At 37.0% G+C, this 26,288-nt stretch overlaps 3 protein-coding genes and 2 pseudogenes across 9 annotated transcripts in view; 2 read left to right on the forward strand and 3 right to left on the reverse strand.

Annotated features, from left to right (window-relative positions):
• Positions 1 to 26,288, reverse strand: part of LOC146448944 (CUB and peptidase domain-containing protein 2-like) — a 107,631-nt gene that overhangs the window by 39,310 nt on the left and 42,033 nt on the right. The gene's annotated exons all lie outside the window — the stretch shown is intronic.
• The window catches only part of LOC146448945 (uncharacterized), an 81,709-nt pseudogene that overhangs the window by 34,892 nt on the left and 20,529 nt on the right, over positions 1 to 26,288 (reverse strand).
• Positions 785 to 5,828, forward strand: LOC146448949 (uncharacterized; annotated as a pseudogene). Its single transcript, XR_014860847.1, has 7 exons — positions 785 to 1,689; positions 2,426 to 2,660; positions 2,873 to 2,981; positions 3,960 to 4,063; positions 4,579 to 4,694; positions 5,009 to 5,082; positions 5,577 to 5,828. The product of XR_014860847.1 is annotated as an uncharacterized LOC146448949 (transcript).
• LOC146448950 (uncharacterized) lies at positions 5,712 to 16,772 on the forward strand. Of its 6 annotated transcripts, none has more exons than XM_085102089.1 (19): positions 5,712 to 5,851; positions 6,600 to 6,694; positions 7,303 to 7,390; positions 8,222 to 8,388; positions 8,830 to 8,922; positions 9,134 to 9,350; positions 10,179 to 10,262; positions 11,179 to 11,454; positions 12,078 to 12,152; positions 12,467 to 12,532; positions 12,723 to 12,783; positions 13,103 to 13,222; positions 13,667 to 13,783; positions 14,598 to 14,687; positions 15,218 to 15,286; positions 15,373 to 15,465; positions 15,566 to 15,653; positions 15,954 to 16,028; positions 16,394 to 16,772. In XM_085102089.1, the coding sequence occupies exons 2-19, from the start codon at positions 6,656 to 6,658 to the stop codon at positions 16,511 to 16,513; spliced, it is 1,938 nt and encodes a 645-aa protein (XP_084958215.1). In that variant the 5' UTR covers positions 5,712 to 5,851; positions 6,600 to 6,655; the 3' UTR covers positions 16,514 to 16,772. The 6 variants fall into 6 exon arrangements, with proteins under 6 accessions (XP_084958215.1, XP_084958218.1, XP_084958216.1 ...); XM_085102092.1 differs by having other exon boundaries at positions 7,303 to 7,384; XM_085102090.1 differs by lacking the exon at positions 5,712 to 5,851 and adding an exon at positions 6,392 to 6,520.
• On the reverse strand, positions 19,562 to 22,968 carry LOC146448951 (tyrosine-protein kinase TXK-like). The gene is made up of 2 exons (XM_085102083.1): positions 22,831 to 22,968; positions 19,562 to 20,454 (listed from the first exon to the last, which is right to left on the reverse strand). Exons 1-2 carry the CDS (start codon positions 22,966 to 22,968, stop codon positions 19,660 to 19,662), a joined length of 933 nt encoding a protein of 310 aa, XP_084958209.1. The 3' UTR covers positions 19,562 to 19,659.

A 26,288-nucleotide genomic window follows, 5' to 3' on the forward strand; every position in this document is an offset into this window, starting at 1 on the left:
ATTCTAAACAGATATTTTACTGCAACGAATGACTAGGTGGCCCTGTTGTCATTATTTTGTCCAACAATACTGGGAAAACAGCATTGCGCGGGAAATTTTGTGTTCAGAACATGTGGGGACTCTGGAACTACACTGAATTAGGTCGCTATAATCTCCCGGCCAAAAATTAACTGCATTCAGTATCGAAACGCACTTACTAGTCAGCGCCCTTTACAGCAAGGCTTCATCACCTACATTGATATTAAATCACATGAATGTTACATTTTAACTACGCCATCATGTGGCAGAATTTTCTGTTCTTGGGCTATTATTTACCGTTAAATTTTTTGTGTCAAATTTCCCGCCAATCATGAGAGGACGGATATGACTTTTACTGTAAGTATCATTTCACGCTGAGTTTTTTGTTAGACGTGTTGGGTAAGTGTAAAAATGTGTCAACGTGTAGGGGATCAAGTTGTCATCGCTCATAATACAGTCCTGGTAAATGTTGTCAGCTTGACGCTGTAACCTGTCAAACGTTTGAGATCAACTTATCATCGTGTGGTAAATGTCGTAACTTGATTCTTTGATCTAAATAAAAGGACCCGTAACATGACTCTTTGATCAAAATAAAGACTGCATTGTTTTACCTGTTGTTCTTTGATCTAAATAAAAGGCCCCGTTCTTTTATGCCGTAACAGGTTTCTTGATCTAAATAAAAGACTCCATTGTTTTACCTGTTGTCTATATCGGTTTTTTAAAAACCTCAAGTCGGCAGTTCGAAACAGGATGGCACCGAGAAAGGGCTTTTCGCCCTTTACTCGTGTTATTAGCGATGAGCTGCTTTCTCTTGAGAGAAATTGGTATGTTTTAACTACCAGTATTTGTGGTGGCAGTACCCCGTGTCAATACTTTCGAAAAAACGCCGTCGTTCAAATTTTTCCCGACGAGTTTAGAATGGTGAAAAGGGCTACCCTACGTCTGGCAGATGAAGCAATGTTCGATGGCAAAGCTGTGTCGGAATTTGAAGTTGTCGCTTCATCGTTTGGTCTTCTTGCTGTTTTGTTTCGACAACAAGCTCAGAAGAGTTCTTTCCGAAAGGATCAACGTTTTAGTCGTTTGAAAGAATTTTTAAACGACCTTGACTTTAGTGCTTTGTCAGTTGAACATGAAACGTTTACACGAGGCACCCCGTTCCCACAAACGACGCCTTCAAGCAAGGATCAACAACGGCCTCGCGTAGCTCGAAAGCTAAGTATGCCAGCTCCGCAAACACCACCGGTAAAAGGAGAATCTGTGGAAAACCCCCATCAAAATTCCTCGCCAAACATGAGGGAGATTTGTGCGAATTCCGATATTGATACCCCGGAAAAGAAGCTGCTAATAACAAAAAGGGGACAGCAGCTGATTAGCCGAGTGAATGCAGTATGCGAAGAAAGGAGGGAAAGTTTGTCCACCGTTCTTTCGTTTTTGTGCGCTTTTGGCGACCAAGACGCTACAGGCGTCATAAACGATGTTATCGAGGATGTGGCATCGAGGAAAGGGGTGAAGAGAGCGATGAAAGATCTCGCTGGCGAAGAGACGTACGCAAAGTATGTGGAGAGCCTGAGAGTGCCAGATTGGGTACTTTTGTTTTTTAAAACCCGCGCAAGAATTTCTGGCCACACATGGCAATCGGTGATCAACATCACTCAGCTTGGAAGGACGGGGGTAAGTTTTTCACTTATTTGTCACAAAACTTTGCAGTTGCGTGTTGCGTTTCGTGTTCTGGCTACCGTGTAGCATGAAAATTTTGCGGGTTCTAATTTTTACGGATTTCGCGGATTTCGCGAATTGACCTCGATCCGCTATAATTAGTTCGCGCAGAAAAAAACATCCGCAAAATAAAACGCCGCAAAAAATAAATTCCCTTCAGTCAAATTTAAAACTCCGCTTTTAATAGACTTGTGCCACTGGGCGGTATACATTGGACTTTTAAAAACAAGAACATTGGAAAACGCGACCAGAGATGTCAAGAGTAAAGCAGTTCAGTACATTAAATTGGCACGAATGGGTCATCTGAAGGAACGCACAGACTCGAACTTAAATGCTCTGTTGCTTGAACAGAGCATCGCAAAAATTAGTTCTTAGTAGAAATTTCAATCATCTCTAACCGCAATAATATGTTCCCGCGTCGCCAACTCCCACGGTAGTAGCCTGGCCTCATTGACGCTTTAATTTTGGCGCGGTTACCACGGAGATCGCTGGATCAAGATGTCTGTTTTGGACGATCACGAAGAAATATATGTTTTTTTTTTTTTGAAAAGATACTCATAATTCTACTTCACTATTATCTCAACTTATTTGTAGTTATGATTGGCTATTGCTGTCTTCCCTAGTTTTTTTTTTTCGTTGATCGAATTCAATGACAAATTTTTCTCAGATCAAGTTAATTTTTATCTTTCAGAAATCATCTGACATTCCTGTGTTGTTAAACACCAATGAAATCAAGGCCGTCAAGAGAATGGTGTTTGGTGTGTGTAAACGGCTGATGGGAGTTGAAAAGGTCTCTCTTCCCATTCAAGGGTATTGTGTGAAATTTGCTCCAGTCGTGGAAATGATCGTCAGGGAGCAAAGACTTCACCAGTTGTCTTCCCCTGTGATCAAACTTATGATCAAAATCGACGGCAGACCCTTTTGGGGTAAGGAATCACTTCACGTGTGCTTTCTGCAAATATTATGACTATGACTCCTTTATAACAATTTCAATAATTAATTTTATTGACTTTTTTAATACAGCGAAAGCTTACGTGACACACTATGACAGAGAAGAATAATTAATAGTTTATGATTATTTACCCCACTAGTATTTGCAAAATAATAATATTAAGAATTTTTTCTTTGTAATATTCAGGTCGAGATCAAGTGCTAATTGGTGTTGTCCCCAGAGTATGTCCTTTGTCCTCAAATCAGAGTGCAAAGTCTGTCTACCCTTTGGTGATAGCAAATTGTAAGGAGAACAGGTGTGTCATCTACTGCTATTAATATTATTGTGACGTTGCATTTGCATTGGTCAAAATTAAAGCAAGTAAGCGTGTTACATGCTAGTGGAAAACTACCCATTTCCAATTATTGTTTTTGTTACTGAAAAATAAACCTTGCAAAATTTAGCATTTGCCGTAAAGAGAAGTTTTCAATGTTTGCATGTTTGGTTTGTTGACTATTTAACAAATACATTCCAGTTAAGCTGGCGTGTGTACTGTGATAACGCACAGATGGCTTCAAAACATGGTGAGAACAAAGAAGTAGGCTACCAGCAGCAGGCAAGTAGCTTGACTGATGTTCTTACCACATTTTGATGTCCTCTGTGCATTATCAGAGTACAGAGAGGATTCCCAATAGGTTTTTCGGGATCTGGGATTTGGCTTTTTTAAAAGTTGAGATTCCGGATTTTAGCGAAGAAGTGCGTCGATATTCGAGATTAGAATTAGGGACGGGACGCGGGATTTGACAATTTTATGAAGCAGAATGCGGGAAACGTTATTCTAAAGAAACAAGATCCGGGAAGTCTGGTGTCGAAAACATACAATGAAAATCTAGTTGTTACCGTCCTCGGCGAGAAAAGCAATTAATGGGTCCTATGTCTTTACAGATAAAATTTATTTGTGCTCCCTGAAACCTTGCAGCTGATATTAGCCTAAACAAATGCCACAGAGCTAGCGTACGAATGATAAGAAAACCTCCATTCGGAGGTCAAATAATGTTTGGTTTTATCAACAGAGTTGATAACTGAAGGTAATTTGGCCACCGTAAAGAGCATGCCAAAGCAAGGGCTAATGCTTAAAATGTCATTACTAGAATCTCTTCATTTACAGCGGCCAACTTAACTGTAGTTGTTAAGTCTGTTGAGAAACCAAACATTTGTTACTTAATTTGGTTTTTTGTTGTTGTTTATTATTTTGTTGATGATCGATGAATAAATATCATTATTTTTCATGAAGGGAAAATCTCAAGATTCTACTAAAAGACATCAATGACCAAAAAAAGTTACTTAAGGAGAACGGGATTGTCATTGATGGCAAACATTATCATGTACAATTTGTAGGTAAGAGTTAATTTCTATGATCTAAGACCATGGTTTAATGGATTGAACTTCACACTTGCTCATAAGCAGGTATTTTTTCATGAGTGATAAGTTGGAGCATTCAACTGCAGAAGATCTCAAATAAATAAATCTGTAGTTGTTGGACAAAATTCACAGAATCAACATAATTATAAATTAATAAGCAGGAAAGAGATGTGAAAACTTCTGGAAACTTTCTTGACTGTGATTTTCTCACTTAATATATTATTTCAAATTAGCTAATTTGCATTCACAGACAGACAAAAGTGGGTCGTACATTTAAGAGCAGATGCTCCTTTTCTTTCTTTTTTTTGCTCCACATTGTCACACCACACGATTGTCTAAATGGGTACCGGTGGGATAGGATTAGAATGCCATTCAATCAAGACTAGCAATGCTCCTAGTTGTGCTATGTAACAGAATCCGCGTAATATTCTAGTCATGTTATAGATGTGCAGGTTACTTTTTCCCTAATAAGTTCAATCTCCATTCTTAAGTTGTTGTAGACTACAAGACCTTGACTTTGCTCTTGGTAAAGAAGGATGACAAAGACTTCCTTCTTGGTGGCAGAGGAGTCTCTGTGGAATTTTGTTTTATTTGCAATGCCATAAGGGTACGTGTTTGCGATGTATTGCTAGCAATTAGAATGTCGGCAAATATATTTGAGGCACTTCCACTTTTTTGTTATTTCTATTGATTGACACTTAATATTCCACTGATACTCGTGCATAAAGGAGGAAAATCATTTATTACAAAATTACAAGTAGAAGATGTCCACATTAATAATTCTAGTGTTGCTAGTTGAACCACAAAAATGTAAGTTATGATTTAAGCATTTTAATATTAATATGTAATATATTGCAAGGCATTTGAATGTCAACTAGTTACTCACCTGATCAGTTACTAACTGAAGGTAATTTTTGCTAGGGCTGTACTTGCCATGATGTAGCAGCAGATGAAAGTTGCTTGGACTGTTTGCAAAGCAAGGCAAACATTGGAAGGTACAGTACATAATTATATAATATACTTGATAAGCCAATCTAGCCTGACAGTGTTTGCATGTACGTTTTTCGGAACAGTCAGTTTTGTGGTAAATTGTGCCTATAATTACTCCTGACCATTACATGTACTTTATGTCTATTTTGGATGGCTGTTTGGTTTGTTGCATAATAATACAGTCATGAACATCTCTACAAGGGATTTTAATTCTGGGTAGAAAATTTTCCAACTTAAAAAAGTGGGCATAAACATGGCTTTTTTACTGCTTATTATGTAGACTTTCAAAGTAAACTTTTAATAAGTAGCTTTTATTTAATAGTTATTTATTTTCCCATGGGGGTAAAATTTCTTTTGTATTTGATGTTACTGTGAAATAAATAATGTATGTGTTATTTTGAACTTCTCGGAAGGAGCATCATTGTAAATGCAGAATACATTGAAAACACCTTCCTTGGTCTTTATACCTTATAAATAATGTTTTACGGTGTGTCTATAGGTCACGTGGGATTCGGGATGACTTGTTGTGTCTGCTTGATGAAGAACTGAGCAGCATTCAACTCTGTGCTCTTCACATGGAGATGCGAAACACAGAGCAGCTCCTTGCATCCATAGGTCTTGTGGCCTATCAGGTGGAGTCTCTCCGAGAGGCAAATGATGCCCTAAAGGGCTATGGGCCTGAATCCTTTCATGGGGATCGGATCACATTGAAAAAAAAGGCTGGTCAGGAGTCAGCTGTGTCCAGGCATAACATTCATGTCAGTTCAATGTCAGGCAAGTTCATTTAGTCAATTAAAAGCATAATACATGTCACAGTTGAGGTTGTATAGCCTACATATACAGGTGCAAGTTACCAAAAAGGCGTGTAAATCACTTGTCATGACAGTTTAAAGATCTTACTTACAGTATTAATCCTGGTAGTCTGGCACTGGCAGACCAGCTAAATAAAGGGGATTAGTTACAGGTAATGACATCTCTAGTGCTAATTTGGCTTGAGTGTCGAGACTCTCATGCAACTCTCCTGAGACCTAAAGACCCAGAGGTGCTTAAGTGTGTATCCTAGCTTCATCTCATGACTAAAGATAACAACAGTAACTTTTGTGTTACTATAATTAGCTAATCAACTTAATAATTAAGAATATTTACATGTATAAAAACATGTTTAAGTCAGATATCCTTTTGTGCATTGTTATTCAGGCTGCCTTTTCTAGTTTCACTGATGACAAATAAGCCACATAAATCCATATTTTCAAATAGCCCATACCGTGCAATCATACCCTTTTTATACCTACAGGACCAACTGAATTGGAGATTCTCCGAAATATTGAGGATGTTGTACACCATGCCCTTCCGGTGAAAAAGATGAAGGATGCCTTCACTGATTTAAATACTGCCAAAAATTTGATTCTTAACCGAGTCACATTTTGTCAATCCAGGATTGATGTAAGTAGACGTCTTAATTTTATGTATAATTTGTTCTTGATGCGTTTCTTTTTAACTTTACATGTATTCAACTGTTTAGCATGGCACCCAGATGTTTCGTCGGAGTGTGCCTCTTCATGTGTATGACTGTTTAGCATGGCACCCAGATGTTTCGTCGGAGTGTGCCTCTACATAGTATGTACATGAAATCGTCAGACTGTGTGAGTAACCTTTTTAAATATATTTATTTACATTTTAACTCTAATATTAATAACTTACCAAAAAAAGATAAAGGTTTGATTGTCAATTTTTACTAAAATTTGTCATCTAGGAAAGCTTTTTGCTCGGTTGTCAGATTGCTATGTGGGAACCTATAACTTACTTCTCAAGAAGAATATGTTGTGCTTTATACGACAGACGCTTTGATCCTTATGTGTTCACCTTTAATTTGGATCGAGACAGAAACCGTTTCTCTGTGATTATTTTTCAATAGTAAACGTGAGTCAGATCCCCTCATCTGTATCTGTCAGTGTTGCCGAGCACCCAGTGGGGTCATGACCTTATCAGAAAGTAATTTGCAGTATGATTTCCAGTAACACAGTGATAAAGTATCACACATGTACAGTCTTTCTGAAGAAAACTGGCTTGTGTTCAATCATTTCAATTGCCGACGTAGGATAGTTTTTAAAATCTCCGCAATGGGAGTAAATGCCATTAGGGCATCGTGTTAATATATTCTATACTGTACATGTTCTAATGAACCGATTTCAGCTTCATATACTTAACTCAATCTGTACATCTAGTATTTTGCAGATGCTATTAATGGAGGTGTGTTTGCCCGGGATTTTGGCACCTCAATTGAACAAATAAAACTTGATGGTACAGGTACATGTAGCTATTGTATCCCTCATTATAAAATTTTATACAGGCCTGTAGTGGTGCTGTTTACATGTAGCGACTGCACTTCATCCTTGAAAGGTCCTTAATAGGTGATAACAAATAATTCTCGAGCATGTTAATCAAATTTTGTGGGTCTTGATAATCTGCGAGCCAGCGAGCCACTCAGGTTAGCCTAAAAAGCACTCCGGTTGGCCTAAATAACACTCAGGTTAGCTTAAATAGCTCCCCGGTTAGCATTTATGTTGGGGGTTGTTCATGCCTTGCATGTTTTGTTCATGCCTCGCACGTCTGCCTCGCATGCCTCGCATGTTTGGCACGCATGGCTCGCCAGTTGGCTCGCTGCCTCGCACATTGGCCACACTCAAATTTTGTGTTGGCTTGTCAAATTAAGAAAATTAAATTACAAACTCGATCATGTTGCATTTAATCTTTAGTTCTTCAACATTTTTCTTCAATTGTCATTCAAGGATTTCTCTCTCTAACTGTGTTGTTGGAAACAATATTTATTTACTGGTTTGCAATTTGAAGTGTGTGTTATAAACACTACTAACACTTATTCCGGTGATGTGTAGTGCTCAAATCAAATTACTTGAATTACAAAATTAATATTACTTGAATGTAATTGTTTATGTGCCGAAATGTGTGTACATGTATGTAGGGAACCTTGTGCCAATGTACATGTAACAGTGGCAATGTAAATATGCAAAAAAAAATAATAATAAAAAGAGAGCTCAAGACAAATTAATTCTAAATGGGTGGGGAGTGGTACAAATAAGTGCATTTAAGTTAACACTAAAATTGCTCTCGATGCCCTTGTTTAAGATGTGAAGCAAGATATGGAGCTGAGAAAAAAAGCTTGGGAGCAGGAACTAGAGGAGTTGACGGAATTATTTAAAAGATTGTGCAAGTGTCGCAAGAAAAAACTAGAAAAAGAGAATGAACATCTTGCTGTAGATGTTGCAACCAAGCAGCTGGAGATGTTGAAGAGGGTATAGTATTGAATTCATCACATAACAAATGGAGCACAGTATAGTGCAATGTAAAAAAAACATAATCACATGTACCAAGAAATTGTCTGGCTTTTGACATCAATAGAAAAAGTGAATGATCTCGTTAATTTAATTAACATATAACATATTTAGTGTTGGTACATGTATACATAAACATGATTAGTTAGTCAGTTAAATTCATAAGTCTTTTGAAAAAGGGACTTATGGACATTTTATTGAACTGTTTTCTTGTAGCATTGTTAAACATACACTTTCAAGAAGTCATTGTTACATTCATTAATTAAATAATGTTTGTTTTTATGGATAAAATGTTATCAATGGCAGTCAGAATTATGAAATATTAAACAATCATTTATGTAGTAAAAACAGAGCATTTAACTCTTTAAAACACTTTCAGTGTATTTTTGTCTTATTATATAGGTTTGCAAAGAGTGGAAAGAGATTGCGTTTGTTACCAGAAATAAAGTTTTTAAAGACACGGAGCAATCAGATATTGATTTGTTTGACATCAAGGTATTTTATGATCTCACTATTTGTTGGTATCCATAAATGCATAGTTAACAGACTACCCGTTTAAGGTCCTGTCTCATATTTTACAGTTCTAAAGTTTTCAATAATTGCATAGAAACTCCATTTAGATAAGGTACTGTACAGTACTATGTACATGTACTCTGTCAAAGGAAAGTTTTGTTTAGTGAAAACAATTTTTTTATTTAAAATCTAGTGCAAAGAGTGGGGTTTTCTGCTAAAAGAGCTCTTTGGAAGAAGCCTTGGAACTGGAGACTACGGGCATTTGACGATAGACCATGCCCCCATGTTGTTGAGACGTTTCTTATCAATGAGAGAATTCAGTCAGCAAGGGTTTGAGGCCTCTCATAAGGATCAGCGACAATTGTGGCTTAAAGTTTCCAGCCATGACCAACATGGAGAAGCCTCCTCCAGTAAGCTGAGTGTCTTTTTATTGCGTTTGCGATAATGATACCCCCCCCCCCCCCTTCAACCTCCAAATATGCAATTATCAATTGAATGATACTCTTGTTTCAATTATTGACTGGCATCATTTATAACTAACTTAAGGACGGTGCTTATTAATACCGAAGTATTTTTGTGCAGTTTATGACCATGCGGGAAAATCAGATCTAAGAAAGGGCTATTGGAATCCATAAAGAAATTTGGGGGTAACCACGCACTTTTCAGACATAATAAAGCAACAATATTTCTAAAAAGCGCCAAAATATAAAGCAATGTATGGCAGTTTTTCCTAAATTGAAGCTTAACTATCTCTGAAAAATGCATGGTTACCCTCAATTTTCTGGGATACCAAGACCACTTTCTAAGTTCTGCTTTTTCCACATAGTTTTAAACCGCGCAAAAATATCCCTATATTAGCGAGCACTACCCATAGGAAACCCGAGTATCTCGAGATGCGCAGAACGTATGCGCAGTAACAATAGTAGGCGCCGTCCTTAAATGATTCAATTACTTCACATACACTAGCTTATAAACCACCAAATGGATAATGTTGACAATGAGACCTGCAGTTAATATTTTTCTTTTGAACATGTGTTAAATTAAAATATAAAAATTGTAAAAAGTGTAAAATTTACAAAATTATTTCATATGGTGAAGATCAATTCCCATAATAGTTGTAATTATTGTTGACTTCTAATAACAAGGTTCCATTGATCAATATATCTGTTGTTCTTAAGTTCAAGATAAATTACAAGTCATACATGTGCTCATTTGTTGTTTTTTTTTTTCTATGAAAGGTGAACAGATATTGGTACATTTCTACGCAGAAAAACTGTTGTTTTTGCGTTATTGTTTCCGGGAAGCTTTAAAATCAATCAAAGGTACAGTATTTAGGAAAGCTTTTATTAATACATAACTTAAGTAGCTATAAACAAGTTTGAAGTGGTCATGACGAACTAATCAGTAATGAAATGTTGCGGTATTGTGAAGCTTTCAAACAATATTTATGTTTTGTTTTGTACAAATCTGTGGCAGTGACCATCCGTAGTGGCTATCTCAAAATTCACATTCACTTCAGGAGCACTCATAACTCATCAAGTGCTTCATTAATTGTAAACTGCAACACAAGCAGTCTGGCAAAACGTCCCCTACATAACATTGTTGATCCCTGAAAATCTCCAAGAGGGAGTGGATAATATGATACAGTGGAACCGCGCTCTACGGACACCCAGTCATTACAGACGATTTTGTTTGTCCCATCAAAAGCCTGACTTATACTTTCTCTAACATTAACCTACTTTAAATATGGACAATGGACACTCTTCTGTGTGCTGAGTGACAAACTCTCATACATCAACAACCCTGCTCAAGTCTTCTTCCTTTGTGACGTCATATGCTTGCTGCTATCAGCATCAGCCTCTGCTCTGACGCTGTCAGAACTTTGTTCTGTGGTCTTGTTTCAAGAAAAATTAAGTGCAGTACTTAGCTTTAGTCAGAGACTATGATAAATGAGCATAAGGTTTCTTTAGTTTGAACTTGTTACAGTCACAGTTTAGAAATTTAACAATGTCAGACTTGTTGCCATAAAAATGTCTGCTTTATAATTTACCGTAGTCTGAAGTGTATCAATAAAACATGTGTCTGTGACATTTTTCCATTTTTTTAGGTTAGCACGCTTTATGTGGACGCCCGGTTAATACAGACACTTTGGCGTGCCCCCTTGGTGTCAGTATTAACCAGGTGTCATTGTATATTATTATGTGTGTTACATAAATTATGTTTCTTTTCTATTTTCAGCCAGAACCCACCAGAAGCAGACACAATTTAAGTTTTATTTCCGTGGCTGTGGCTGGCCAACAAAAGATGTCTCTTGGGACAGCCAAGAAGTCATTTGGATAAAGGTCATGGACCAGCTGATGACCATGATGTTTGGACCTGATTTCTTGTCCTATACTTATGACAAGAAACGAAACTGTCACGTGGATGATGGCCATTGCCCTACATTTCTGTATGATAGGGAGGACTGGGCATCAAATTACAGTGAAATGATTTCTGCAAACGAAGCTGAAAAAGGTGATACTTCTTGCCTCTTTCAACTCAAAGTGATTACTTAATTAAAGGATGATTGAAGGGCTGAGAGCATAACCATCCCAAATGACTTTCCAGATTGCTTTTGGTGTTTTACATGAAGCTCAGATTCACCTCCAGTGTTTTGTTTGCTGCTCTGTGCTTCATTTTGTGATTAAAATAGAACTCTTGCCCATAATCATAGTTTTTTTGTTTCAAGCAAAGCACAAAGCCATAAAACAATGAAGCAACATTTCCTAAAAGAATTCATGGCGACATGCAAAAACTCAAGTGAATCTGTTTCAGCTGGTTCCATACTTAAATTGTAAAAGATGATCATTTTTAAGAAAAAAGCACATTGATTTGTTATTGCATTTAACTTGAATTGGGACAGTCAATCTAGTCCAGGATAGGTAAAACTTATTTAAACAACTTATTGTAAACTTGTTCCATGCTACCTGACTAAGTTCTTGGGACATTTTCTTCACTTTGAGTATAACAAGCTTGACTACTGTGATGCACTGTATGCTCACTTTCCATTCAGTATGTCAACATGTGCAATTTTATTCAACTTTTAGTCACCATTAAGTAAACATGTTATTATTATTAATGATAATATTTTAACACAGAACAAGTGAAAACATCATTGCCTTCAAGCACTTCTCAACAGAAAGCAGCAGAAAGAATTATTGGGACAAACAAAGGTAACCACCATGATAATAATTAAACAAACATTAAAAGCTATCAATTTTTATAGACTATTGCTACTACTTCAATATGTCTAGATTGTTTTAGAAGGCTTTGTGTCATAAATAGACAAACTTATTAAAATGTAATTTTCAGCATGCCACACCTTCTGGGAATTCATCTATAGGTTGTATGATCCAACTAACTGAGCTTCTGGTGGACACATGTCATCTGAATCAGTGCTCAGGAATATCCACTATGTACAGTGTAACTCTTTGATAACATGGACTTGTTTTCCCTACACTGTTTTTATTATATTTTATTTCCTCAGGCAATGGAGGAGTCAAACAGAAGTCAAACGAGAATCCGCTCCTGATATCAGATGATGAGAATTCATGTAAATATGCTGAATTTCATTGCTGCAATATTCTGTGTGATGGGGCATACTGTAGTTCTTAATGCCAGAAAATATTTACATTGTAGATATCATTAATTTTTTGTTGAAACAGTCATCAAAGCTAGCTCATCTGACTCTGCCAATATCATTATAATATTATTATTTAACTATATTTTTGTATACACTGTAGGTGGAAAAAGTGATCACAGTGGTATGAGTGTTGACGATGCCACTATTCCAAAACTGGACAGGTTTGTTGAGACTCTTTACTCTTGACGAGTTAATCAACTGAAACCGATTATGTGTATATCATTAACCAAAAAATATTATTTCATCACCATAGTGTGTGCATAAGGCAACATGTAATTTCATATACACGTACCATTAAATATAAACCAGTATACTGTATGTCAATATTTGAAAAATTAATACCATTCCAACATTTTGTGGTTACCTCATTCTTAACTGAGTGTAGAGGCTCAAGGATTTTGCTAGGTTTCGTTTCAGAGGTCATCTGTGTGTCTCTCTCTTTCTCTCTATCTAATTTGTTGTTGTTGTTGGTTTTATTAGTGTAGTTGCTGTTTATCCCCCATTACCAGCCATGGCAAAGGTGACCATTTTACAGATGGATCTAGAAACAGTTTATGATGGAAATGAACTCAATGATGCAATTGTGGACTTTTTCATGCTGTGAGTACATAATGCTTGTGACAACAAGTACACTTAACTTGAAAAAAAAAATGTTGTTTGGCTATAAGGTTAAAACAGTAAATGTAATGTGAGTGTATCTAGTGGAAAACTTTATTACATTACCAGATAGAGTGTATATTTCATTTATGAAACCAGTCGAGAGTATGTTTTAAATTGCTCTTGGAAAGGAAATTACTATCCAAACAAAAAAATTTAAGGAATCTTTGCTTGGATTTACAACACTGTAGAGCCAGCAATGACCAATAGCCCATGGAAGTATGTACTAGGAAACTGTAAACAGATCTCCTGGTTCTACTATTATGTACTAATTAAATGTCAGTATTTTTGCAGTTGCACCAATCTTATCCACAAGATCAATACGAATACCAGTATTGCATGTTATATATGTTGTTTGATTAACTTCCTTATCTTTTCCTTTAAAAGGTATACTGCTGATACCATTGGCCCTGATGTGCTACAAAAGAGCCACTTAATGAGCTCATTTTTTTTCACGCGTCTATCTCAAAAGAAGAAAAAGAATGACAGTTTTATTATCCCAAGGTAACATTTGGGCTAGATCAAACTTCACTAAACAATTTTGAATGTAATTTTCTTTGTAGCAGTCCCATTTTCAATCTTCTTAACCTTGTGCCATACAAGTCTCCATATAATTAAATAAAATTTCATGAAATATTTGAATAGTATCCTTAATTTTTCAGAAAGTGTATCAATAACAGGGTTTGGTGGTTGTTTCATTAATACAGTCAACTCTCTCAAAGCGACCACCACTTCTCGTAGGCGACCACCTCCCATAAGTGACCACTTCGTAAACAACCGTTTTGTTTCTCAGTTAAATACTGTTTCAAGAGCTCTCTCATAAGCGACCACCACTCAAATTTCTAAGGGACCGCGACCACTTTTTATGCCAGAAATTTGACATATTTTTTTGTTTTCTGTTTCCGGTAAGCAACCACCAAACATATTCGCGTATGATCTGATTAAATAATTACTCAGAAGTAACAAAAGTTCAATTTTTAATGATGCTACCCCGGACAACTGACAGTTTACAGACAGAGAAGATTACTATTAATAATTAGATCTGTAGGTAAATGGGAATTGTTACAGTGATCTGTTCCAAAATGTTACACAAAGTTTCGTGAGAAGAATGAATAGATGTGAAAAAATCAAATAAATTAGTTTCTATTTGCCTATCGTTAGCTGCTGGTCGAGCATTAGGCTTATTTTGTTGATCTTTCTTGTAAGCGACCACCTCCTATAAGCGACCACTTTGTCGTGCACCAAGGGTGGTCGCTTACGAGAGAGTTGACGGTATATATTTTTTTAAAATATTAATTCCATCTGAAATTTTCTTCAGTGCTGATGAAAGGTATGCACAAGCTTCATCGTTCACAAATAGGGTGGACCTCTTTACAAAAGACTATGTCTTTATCCCTGTTTGCAGAAGGTTAGTTTAAGTTAAACACAATAAGAACAAAATTGTTCAACACAGTGATTGCTTTGCTTTGGCCCTCAACTTTGATGCATCCCATCATGCATTTGTTATGCAGTGTATGCGTGTATATATACCAACACTACATTTTCAAATTCCAATAGTATCGGTAGCCTTCATTTGCTATTATGAACATACATGTATAATAATGTGATTTTGTAAACTTTTTCATATTTTTTAGTAGTATATAGGCCACAAGGCAAGACAAGTGCTCATGCTATCCAATTTTAAACACGAATAAGTAGCAAGTTGTGTTCAATTAATTTTTTTTTTTATTACCAGAGAGAAATGTTTTGCCAGAAAAGAAAAACTTGTTTCATTATCTTTCATAATAAATATATGAGTCAAAATGCTGAAGAACCTTTCCAATGCATGTCATATCTGTCATCCATATAATAACAGGAAATGTTAAAAAAAAACATCATGCACAATTCTTAATTTAACAATTAAGTGTGTTAACAAAATCTGTCTTTTCCTATTCTTAGCGGTCACTGGTTCCTGGCTGTAATTTATAATTTGCGTGGAATGGCAACTAGCAAGGATTATCACAAACAGTAAGCTTTCTTTTCAATATTATTTTCTCTGGCTTGTAAATTGCTTTTGTGTACTGGCGATCTAATTGATTCTCTGGATTTTTTAGAGCACCAATTTTTATCATCGACTCCATTGTTTGGGATTCTGACTTTTCTGGGACCCCTTCCCCAAGAGAACAGGAGGCCAATCTCATTCATAGGTTTGTAAAAAGTTGTGAGGAGGTCCACATTGATTTTTTTTTTTCTTTCTGTATAATTCAGTTAAGATGGAGCATTCTAATTATAAGCTTTTATGTTAAGTTTCCTTAGGTGTGAGTGGAGAGCTAAAAAGGGTGCTGGTACTTCACCTAAATTTGATGAAAAATCTATGCCAGTGATTTACCCCAAGGTGAGCATCATTAAGGAATGTAAAGTGCATTAACATCTTTGTTCTCAATTAAATAATTTATCCGTTAAAGCAATCTCTTAAAATACACTATAATGTATTGGTTATAGAAGACAGTGACCATGGTTAATTAGACCCCTATAATCATGCTGCCAGCATGGAATGCACACTAAGTGTAAATTTTAGAGAGCCATTGCATGTGCACAATTAAATTGGCAGTTAAACATAACTTACTGTTTTTTCTTAGATTTTCCAGTGAGTAAAATGTGTAGCTGACAGTGTCATCACTTTTGTCTTCCTAAGGTTCCCCAACAAGAGAATGGCTATGATTGTGGGGTGTTTGTATTGCTGTTCTTTCAAGAATTCTTCAAACGGAAGGTAAAATAATAGTCGTTATTATTATTATTATTATTATTAAATTAAACTATTTCTTCTTGATAATGACAATTCATTTTGAGGGCAAAGTCATGAATGAAAATGAACCATCTTTTTATCAGTGCTTCTTATCAATATTTTTTGTGTGGGAACCATACAATATACTACAAGCCCAAAACAGCTACATGTATCATGGGCTTGATGCTAACGCACAACCTCACAGACATTAATTTTGTTGGTAGTTACTTCTAACTTAAAAAATAACCTAACCACACTGTCACTGAAATGAAGTTAATGTCTGTATGTTGGTTCCACCACCACTGCCACTATCGTCACCGCTACTAATATTAATGTTATTTATTTATTAGTTTCCAATAGATGACCTGATGTCAGGAAAAATCCTGCAATGGTACAGCCAAGACTCGGCTCAAGATTTAAGGCAGCAAATAGAAGATCTTTTGTTACAATTAAAGGGGTGTGTAGAATAATGCCTTAAGTGATTCTTTGTGTAAGGTCAAATATTCCTTCTTATGTGCCTTTTTGCCTTAATATCAAAATTGACCAGTTGTCATGTAAAATCTTTGTTGTGTATTTAGTTTTCGAGCAAAATGCTTAATGAACAAGAAGTAGCCATTACTTTCCCAGACTACACAATTAGCATCTTGCTCAAAGACCAAATGCACAACAAAATTTCTTGGCAAGGGCTATTAGAATCCAAAAAGAATATTAAGGGTAACCATGCATTTTTGAGAGATGGTTTAGCAACAACAATTCTAAAAAGTGCCAAAATACAAAACAATGTATGCATTTTTTTCCCAAATTGAGGCTTAATTATCTCTAAAAAATGCACAGTTAGCCCTTATTTTCTTTCTGGATTTCAGTAACCCTTGCCAAGATCTACTTTTCTGGTGAAGTTATAAACTGCATAAAAATATCTTTGTTTTAGCAGGCACCGCCGTTATGAAATCCATGTTTCTCGGACCATTGCACAATGTGCAATAGCAAAAGTAGGCAATGTCCTTATCTTTAAAGCAAAAAGGTCACATATCCCCCTCTTGTACCAAGCCCTTCAACTTATCAGAAGTCACTAATAAGGTTTCATTCCATGCACCCCTTCAGTTTGGGTCATACATGTAGATCATGAAAAATAAGTTATGTGCAAGCTGGCAGCATGATAAGTATTTTAGGGTTACATTGCACTGTGTCAGGTGGGACATCCGCCAGTTCTGATGAAAAAATAAGTTATGTGCAAGCTGGCAGCATGATTAGTATTTCAAGGTTACATTGAACTGTATCAGGTGGGACACCCGCCAGTTCAGATGAAAAAATAGGTTATGTGCAAGCTGGCAGCATGATTAGTATTTCAAGGTTATATTGAACTGTATCAGGTGGGACACCCACCAGTTCAGATGAAAAAATAAGTTATGTGCAAGCTGGCAGCATGATTACTATTTCAAGGTTACATTGAACTGTATCAGGTGGGACACCCGCCAGTTCAGATGAAAAAATAAGTTATGTGCAAGCTGGCAGCATGATTAGTAGTTCAAGGTTATATTGAACTGTATCAGGTGGGACACCCGCCAGTTCAGATGAAATAATAAGTTATGTGCAAGCTGGCAGCATGATTACTATTTCAAGGTTACATTGAACTGAATAGAGCCAAATATAGTACTGGGATGTAGGATATTGCCACACTATTAAGCTGTTATATTGATACAATGATATAAATACTTTGAAAACATAGAAGGGAAAAGTTAAATCTCTTCAGTTTCAGAAAAAAATACAAAAGGCTAAAGAGGTAAAAGTTGAATTGGACTGTCTAGACACGGCCTAGGTACAAAGGTTTTTTAGCCAAAGCCTTCTCGGTTTATTCACAGGTTACTATTTTTCTGTGGTTGTTGTCTTGATCAGATTCCATTCATTTATTTCTTGTGACAATAGCAAACAGAATCTGGCAAAAGATGTGTCATCTTGGCAGTCCTGCTAATAAAAGATGTGTCATCTTAAGAGCAGGAATGTTTGCTGTTGTCACAATTGCAACAAAATGTTTATTATAACTAATTTACCCAGTTCTGGGTTTCTATTGTTTTGCTTTGTTTTTTTGTTTTGTTTTGTTTTTTTTTTTTGTTTTTTTTTTTGTCTTTCTTTCTAACCAATAGTTCTACGTGAAGGCTTTGGCTTTTGGTTGTAAAAATGTTTCCAAATAAATCTTGTTAACTTTGGAAAAGGGGAGAAGTCTCTGCTTAAAATACAAATTAAGCTAAAAATTGATTCATTAAGATTAAAGAGTGTCCTGATACAAAGGTTCTTAAGCCATAGACTTCTTGTTTCATTCACAAGTTACTTTCTTTCGTACTGTTGTTGTCTCTGCCAAGAGACTGCAAGATTCCATTTATTTTCTTGTGACAATAGCAAACAGAAACTGGCAAAAGATGTGTCATCTTGGCAGTCCTGCTAATAAAAGATGTGCCATCTTAAGAGCAGGAATGTTTGCTATTGTCACAATGGCAACATATTGAACTAATATACCCAGTTTCTATTCTTGATTGTTTCTTAGGGTTCGTTTTCCTTTATGCTGCAAGAAGGCTTTGGCTCAGAACTAATTATACCAGTTTTTGCCTACATTTACATATGGTTAGATCTGCCCTTATGAACACCAACGAATAATACATTCAAAGTCATCGCAAAAAAAGGCTGTAAAGGGTTTCTTTGTTTTAACTTTTTTAAAATCCAGAGCCCAGTTGTTGAAAGCCTGATTAAGCTAATCCTGGGTTAACGAAACTTTGATTCAGGTATTCGTGCCAAACATTTTTGCCCTCAGTTTTGCCTTAGACTTTTTTTTTACCATTACATTAAAATGAGCCTTTAAAATCATCTTACATGAGCAAGTTGCAAACCTTGGTTAACTTTAAATCGTGGATTAGCATTAATCGGCTTCGCACAACCGGCCCAGTATTCCTATTGCTATTGCCAGACTATCAAGCTAATTATTTCCTAAAATTTAGAAAGGTCAGCAAAACATTAAACAAGTTGGTCTTGATATCAAATGCCTGTTTTTCTAAGAGCCTTTTTTTTCTGGGCCTTGATATCCAAACATTTTCTTGAGCTTTGTTTATATGTACAGCACTGGCTTAAAAAAAAAAGGTGTACAGAACTGACTGTTATAATACTAAAGACTCAGTAAACAACGCACCAAAATAGATGGGTTCCTAGGAAAACCCACCAGGTTTAACTTCATTTATTTACTTTGACACAGTTACCTCCATCAGTTGAAGTATTACTTTAGCAGACCAGCTTTCAACTGAGTGTCAAACATGAACTATCGAATACAGATGAGAATCAAATCAAATAATCAGAAATTGAAGCAAAAACATGTTGCTTGCTCCAAGAACGGGAAGACATGAGTAAGTCACAATTAGTTAATACTTCCAATTGGCCAAGAAAGTGGCATAAGACTTTATAACCAGTCATGAAGTGTAGCAATGGAAAACAAATTGTTAGTCACAAAACTACTATTGACACTCAACTAAAAAAATAGCTCAGCACTATTTAAATTTCTTTTTCATGTCATGGAATTAGTTATGAAAACAGACATGAGTACACCTTTTGCAATTCTTTTTAATTGCATACATGGTCAACTACATATTAAAGAGGCCAGTGATGCCATTAGTCCTGTTGTTGTTGGTCTCCTTGTGGGGTTGACATCCAAGCATTTTTGAGCGTCGGAGAGTAACATTGGAATTTCTTGCTTTGTTGCTACTTCACACAGGATTTTGCCGAGGGAATAAACATCACTGGCTTTGCTACAATGGGAGCCTTTCAAAACTTCAGGAGCAATGTGAGCAAAGTGAAAAGTGTACTTCTTTGCTGGAGGAAATGCACTGTCACAGGCTTTTCCAAAGTCGATAATGTGGCCATGTTTATCAGTAACAAGAACATTGTTTGATTTTAAATCACAATGAAGAAAGCCTTTGGAGTGGATATGTGCAAGAGCATCTGTGATATCATGAGAAATGATCAGCCAGTCTTTTTTTGTTAGTGAACTTTTAAGTTTTTGTAATATTTCATTGGTTTCCTCACCATACAATAGTTTACTAACTGTTACAGATGTATTATTTTCCCCTTTGAACTCCATGACTAGTGATATAGGCTCCCTTTCCACCTGGATGCCTATTATTGCAGGAATGTTTTTGTGCGTGAGAGCCTGCATGATTTGTGCCTCCTTTACCATCTCCTTAGTGTTTTGCATCAGAGATTGTTTTTCTACCACCTGTATCTTTAATCTTGTGAATGTTTTTAAAACGCACCTGCCATATGACCCCTGTCCTAGTATTAATTCCTTTTCATTGATTGGATGAAGCTCAGATGGATCAATTAAATTGACAGTGGGGAATTTTGATGGTCCTGATTTTGTACTCTGGTGTGTAATCTGGAATAAAGTAATAATTATTTTGTCATAAACAAAGACTCAAGATCACCTTCAAAGTGAAGCAAATCACCTTGGTAAAGATACACTTGCTAGATTTTGTCATTAACAGTTATTGGTGAACTCTCAACTCTTCAAATAATAATCGAGTCAAATCAGTGCCTTCTTCAAGTCTCTCCTTGACTCTCATGTATCCCAACCGACTCTAAGTAGTCTATGCGGCTTCATTTCCCTGGCATTTTCCTGGTATTTATTGATGCCCATGGGTGATAATAAAAATATTTTTTGGTGTAAAATTGAATGTCTTACGAAAGATACCAGTAGTCTGAAGTGATAGACCCTTTTTTGCCCTGCCCCCTGAGGGCACTACTTAGAGAGATGCCCAAGGAGGGTAGGGCAAGAAAGAATCCAACAATTCACACACAAATTATTCACATTCATAACTTTATGAAAGGGGACATGCTCAAAGTCCAAAGACTTTTCAATTGAAAGCCATGACCTATCTGTCTGGCATATAAAAAGAAATGAAGCCATGAAAATATCAGCAAATTGCCCATTTCTGTGTTTATAATCTCTGTTTGGTCCTTCATAATGCACCAGTCAATGTAAACCCCCGCACCCCTCCCCCCCCCCCCCCCGGCCGGAACATAGCGGGGCATTTGCGGGGAATTTTCCGTTATTTGACGAGAGAAAGGGCCGCAGGTATCGGGAACTTTGACCTTTTTTGCACGTCATCCAAGTACAGCGGGGGAGTGGACCAGGGTATTTTCCACCGAAATGTCAATATCAATTCTTGACTGGGTCAAGAATCGCTAATCCGGCCAGATGGCAGCTTTTGGCCATGAAAAGAAGGTAAGAATCGTTTTATCTTAATCAACTTATATCTTTGGCTGAATATGCCATCGATCTTTAAGGTCGTTGTATAATGCTAAGAACACATAAATATAATTTCTTGTTTTGTGAACAAAAATCTTTTGTCACAGTTTTTACTCGTACTTTATACCAAAGAGGTGGAGATAAAAAGATACTCTTTCTCTAGAGCCGGTGTGAAGCTGTGGAATGAGTTACCAACAAAGCTCCGGGTATTACCCAAATCGCTATTCAAACAGAAAATCAAAATTGTACTATTTAACAACCTAGAATCTGAAGACTTGTATGACGATTTTGAAGCTCTAGTAACAAAAGTCAAATCATAATTGACATGGTTGTGTATTACCGTTTTTACAACAATTATTTCTAATCTCGCAATCTGATTGCCTTTGAATGGCTATTTTTTCCATTGTCAATAAGAGTCTAGACAACGCTGCGCGCGTCAATCAGCGCGCGTAAATTTTGACAGTTATTGTAAAATTTTCTTTGACGTTGATATTGTGGTAAAAAACAAATCGAATGTGGTTTGGCGTTATCTGTACTCTTATCGACAACGATATTCGTCATCACAGTGGTCAAAATTTGTTGTGGACTCCACAACATTTTGACCACTGTGATGACGAATATCGTTGTCGATAGGAGTACAGACAACGTCAAACCACATTCAATTTGTTAATTTTTCATTCTTTTCCTTCCTACCATATTTCATGTTTTCCTCGTCTTTTCTCCTGTGTTGCCTTTCAAGAAGCTCAAAAAAGTTCTTCATTATTTTAGTCCTCCCAGAAACCTTTCCTTATTCTTGTGTCTATGATCTTATAGCTCAGTTTGCCTTCTTACTTAGCATTTAAAGTCATTCTTTCTTTTTGTCATCCTGGCCGTACTAAATTAGCTTTGCTACATTAATTTTATACAAACACCTAATAAAGTTGAATAGTTGAATGAGCACTTGAAAAGCGTTGTATGGGGAGACGCGTGTTTCTTGACAAATAAAGTTTAAACCATTTACATTAGCCTGTGCCTTCCACTTTTTTTCAACAAGAGCGGGAGATATGAGTGGGGTCATTAGCTTAAATTAGAGGAAAAACCTGACCTTGGGGTGCGGGGCATTTTGCAACTTTAGCAGTGAACGCTTGTCAAATGCCCCGCTATGTCCCGGCCGGGGGGGGGGGGGGGGGGGTGGGGTTTTACATTGACTGGTGCATAATGGTTTCAGAGCTGTTCTTTTGTGGAAATATATTCATAATTTGGCAATTTAGATAAAAAAAAAGAAGGGATGTTGTGCATTATGCCTTGAAATTCAATAGATTTCGCCATTTCGTCCTAAAATGTGGAATTTTTAGGGCCGCATTCCCCGACCCACTCCGTATCCCACCCCCCCCCCCCCCCCCGGCCCACGGGTAATTTTGTAGACTGCACGATAAACTAGTCATGTTTACGCATGTCGTTCTCTTACAAACTGCTCTTCTACGATGCCTATTTTCTTATAAATTTGCGCCAAGAGAGCCTTACCTTGTTTTTGTCCAGGGTCCTTTTATTCTGTTCGGCTAATGCTTTCCATTTGCCATAGTAAATTCGCGCCAATTCTTTGGCACGAGAATACGCATCTCTTTCTTTCTGTGTTCGAATTTCTCTCTTCTCCTTTTCCATAGTGGTCCTTGACAACCGTTTTCTTTTGCTTCTTTCGTTCCGCATCCTGCGTTTTTCCTCGATTGAATTTTCTCGAGACTTACGTGGCATGATCCGGCTCTTTCGGAAGCGCGCGGTTTCTCTCGATCCCGCGATTGCCACCAGATTACCTGTGGCAGTGCGTGTGCCCGCGTTTACATACATCGAAATTCGAATGGCAGCGGCTTATCGCAAAACAATAGAAAGCTTTGTTCGCTTTGAATATTAATGTACAACTAGATCTACGTAGGGTGATGATTAGTTTTAAGCGTTATTTGGTGCAATTTACCGGCAAAAACCTCCTAGTGTAAAGTTGTAATATATTTTTTTTTCCACGCGTTCCAATCTTATCCAATGATACATTACATCACGCTTTCATTAGCGCCGGCATGCCGCAGAATTCTTCAGATCTGATTTATTTACTCATTGCTTTGGCTTTCCTTCAGACCCGATTACGTCAGTGGAGGTGGTTCGGATTATGTTTAGTTACAAAGTTTGACAAGTAATGATTTGTCACTGATACGTAACATTTCTCAGTTATGAAAACTGAGTCAGTGGAGGTGGTTCAGATTTCCTGATTTCGTTCATGTTTTGTTACAAAGTTTGACAAGTGATGACTTGTCACTGATACGTAACATTCCTCCATATGAAAATTGAGTCACGTTTATTACGACTTGATGACATGAAGCGGAAAGCATAGGTGACGAAACCTGGAGCGCAAACAGATACTCCAGAAAAAGCTCTCACAAATCCTTAGAAAAGTTTTCTAAGGATTTATGAGAGACAACGGGAGGTACTTACAGTAAGCGTCTTTTCCGTCCTGTCATGTTTTACTGTAAAATCTGTTGTTGTCTTTCTTCTCTCTATCGCAGGATTCGATCGAAATGCACTCGTCTCTTCTTAGCAAGGTATCACCTCTTAAATGAATAATTTGGACAACATTGTGATAATCACGATTGATCCCTTTACGCAAGAAATTCTGCCAAGTGTAACCAGACCAGTGGGGAGTACAATGGTAATGGGCTCCTGACAAAACATTTGTACATTTTGGTCACCATTTCACCCAACTTTCTGAGTTAAAAAGCCTATGTGATCAGATATGTTACCGAAATAAACAACTAGGTGGCCCTGGTTTTATTTTCTCATAAATTCCCTGCCCTTTTCTATCGCTGAAGCGTTCATGCATTATACGCAGACATCACGCTTCATGCACTAAATATTATGGGGGCCCTCGCAAACACATGTCAGAACTTCGACTGAATTTGTAAGTCGATTTTTCAACGAAACTAACCGCTAGGTAAATTCTGCACTAAAAGATTATTCTTAAATAACGATCAGTTTTCTGAAAAGGTTGGATAGTTGGTTGATTTTGTCACATAAATTCATCATGACCGGATGATATCAACAATCAGTTACACAGCGCGACAAAAAATGTTACCGGTAAGTCCTTACCATGTGGGGACCATCTAGTAACAAGTAGGCCCAAAAAAAATTACTTGCATTCGATCGAAACGCACTTACAAGACATTCATATTTTAAAATCACATCATTTACATTTGTTACGTGATATCGCGAGCAAAATATGTTACTGTCGAACTGAGTTATCGCAGTCTATCGGTCACAGGATACGATCGAAATGCACTCGTTGTCAGTCGTTCCTTTTAGCAAAGCTTCATCTCTTAAAGCTAACCTATAAACCAGATTTCAGCAGAGAGAAAAACAAACATTTCAGATCCGGCTACTTTGCGAATGTTCATACCTACGCAAGTACAGCTCCCGAACTTTTGCGAAATTTTAAACACTTCGCATTTCGTAAGCACACAGGGGTCAAAAGGGGGTCACAAGTCTTGTACCCGCTTTCCGGTGTTTATAATTTCGATCCCAAGCTGTCACTGATGGCGAGAGTTTAAGGTGACACTTCACGCGAGAAAAGTCTAGCAGCGTTTTTCATCCCAATTTGTAAAACAATACTCTTTGAGCCGAAAGCTATTCTAAACAGATATTTTACTGTAACGAACGACTAGGTGGCCCTGTTGTCATTATTTTGTCCAACAATGCTGGAAAACAGCATTGCGCGGGAAATTTTGTGTTCAGAACATGTGGGGACTCTGGAACTACACTGAATTAGGTCGCTATAATCTCCCGGCCAAAAATTAACTGCATTCAGTATCGAAACGCACTTACTAGTCAGCGCCCTTTACAGCAAGGCTTCATCACCTACATTGATATTAAATCACATGAATGTTACATTTCAACTACGCCATCATGTGGCAGAATTTTCTGTTCTTGGGCTATTATTTACCGTTAAATTTTTTGTGTCAAATTTCCCGCCAATTTTTTACTGTAAAATCTGTTGTTGTCTTTCTTCTCTCTATCGCAGGATTCGATCGAAATGCACTCGTCTCTTCTTAGCAAGGTATCACCTCTTAAATGAATAATTTGGACAACATTGTGATAATCACGATTGATCCCTTTGCGCAAGAAATTCTGCCAAGTGTAGCCAGACCAGTGGGGAGTACAATGGTAATGGGCTCCTGACAAAACATTTGTACATTTTGGTCACCATTTCACCCAACTTTCTGAGTCAAAAAGCCTTTTCGATCAGACATGTTAGCGAAATGAACAACTAGGTGGCCCTGGTTTTATTTTTCTCATAAATTCCCTGCCCTTTTCTATCGCTGAAGCGTTCATGCATTATACGCAGACATCACGCTTCATGCACTAAATATTATGGGGACCCTCAAGAACACATGTCAGAACTTCGACTGAATTTGTAAGTCGATTTTTCAACGAAACTAACCGCTAGGTAAATTCTGCACTAAAAGATTATTCTTAAATAACGATCAGTTTTCTGAAAAGGTTGGATAGTTGGTTGATTTTGTCACATAAATTCATCATGACCGGATAATATCAACAATCAGTTACACAGCGCGACAAAAAATGTTACCGGTAAGTCCTTACCATGTGGGGACCATCTAGTAACAATTAGGCCCAAAAGAAATTACTTGCATTCGATCGAAACGCACTTATGAGACATTCATATTTTAACATTACATCATTTACATTTGTTACGTGATATCGTGAGCAAAATATGTTTCTGTCGAACTGAGTTATCGCAGTCTATCCGTCACAGGATACGATCGAAATGCACTCGTTGTCACTCGTTCCTTTTAGCAAAGCTTCACCTATAAACCAGATTTCAGCAGGGAGAAAAACAAACATTTCAGATCCGCCTACTTTGTGAATGTTCATACCTACGCAAGTACAGCTCCCGAACTTTTGCGAAATTTTAAGCACTTCGC

This window comes from Pavona decussata, unplaced genomic scaffold (assembly GCF_977016875.1).
Source record: "Pavona decussata unplaced genomic scaffold, jaPavDecu1.1 SCAFFOLD_737, whole genome shotgun sequence".
Classification (NCBI taxonomy): Eukaryota; Metazoa; Cnidaria; class Anthozoa; order Scleractinia; family Agariciidae; genus Pavona; species Pavona decussata.

Excerpts from the sequence above, each read along its gene's own strand:
- LOC146448951 (XM_085102083.1), bottom strand. The coding sequence starts at position 22,968 with ATGGAAAAGGAGAAGAGAGAAATTCGAACACAGAAAGAAAGAGATGCG. Across the intron at positions 20,455-22,830 it reads GGACCCTGGACAAAAACAAG|ATTACACACCAGAGTACAAA; the intron begins GTAAGGCTCTCT and ends ACTTTATTCCAG.
- LOC146448950 (XM_085102087.1), top strand. The coding sequence starts at position 6,667 with ATGTTTCGTCGGAGTGTGCCTCTACATAGTATGTACATGAAATCGTCA. Across the intron at positions 10,263-11,178 it reads AGCTTTAAAATCAATCAAAG|CCAGAACCCACCAGAAGCAG; the intron begins GTACAGTATTTA and ends TTCTATTTTCAG. Across the intron at positions 15,287-15,372 it reads AGCAAGGATTATCACAAACA|AGCACCAATTTTTATCATCG; the intron begins GTAAGCTTTCTT and ends TGGATTTTTTAG.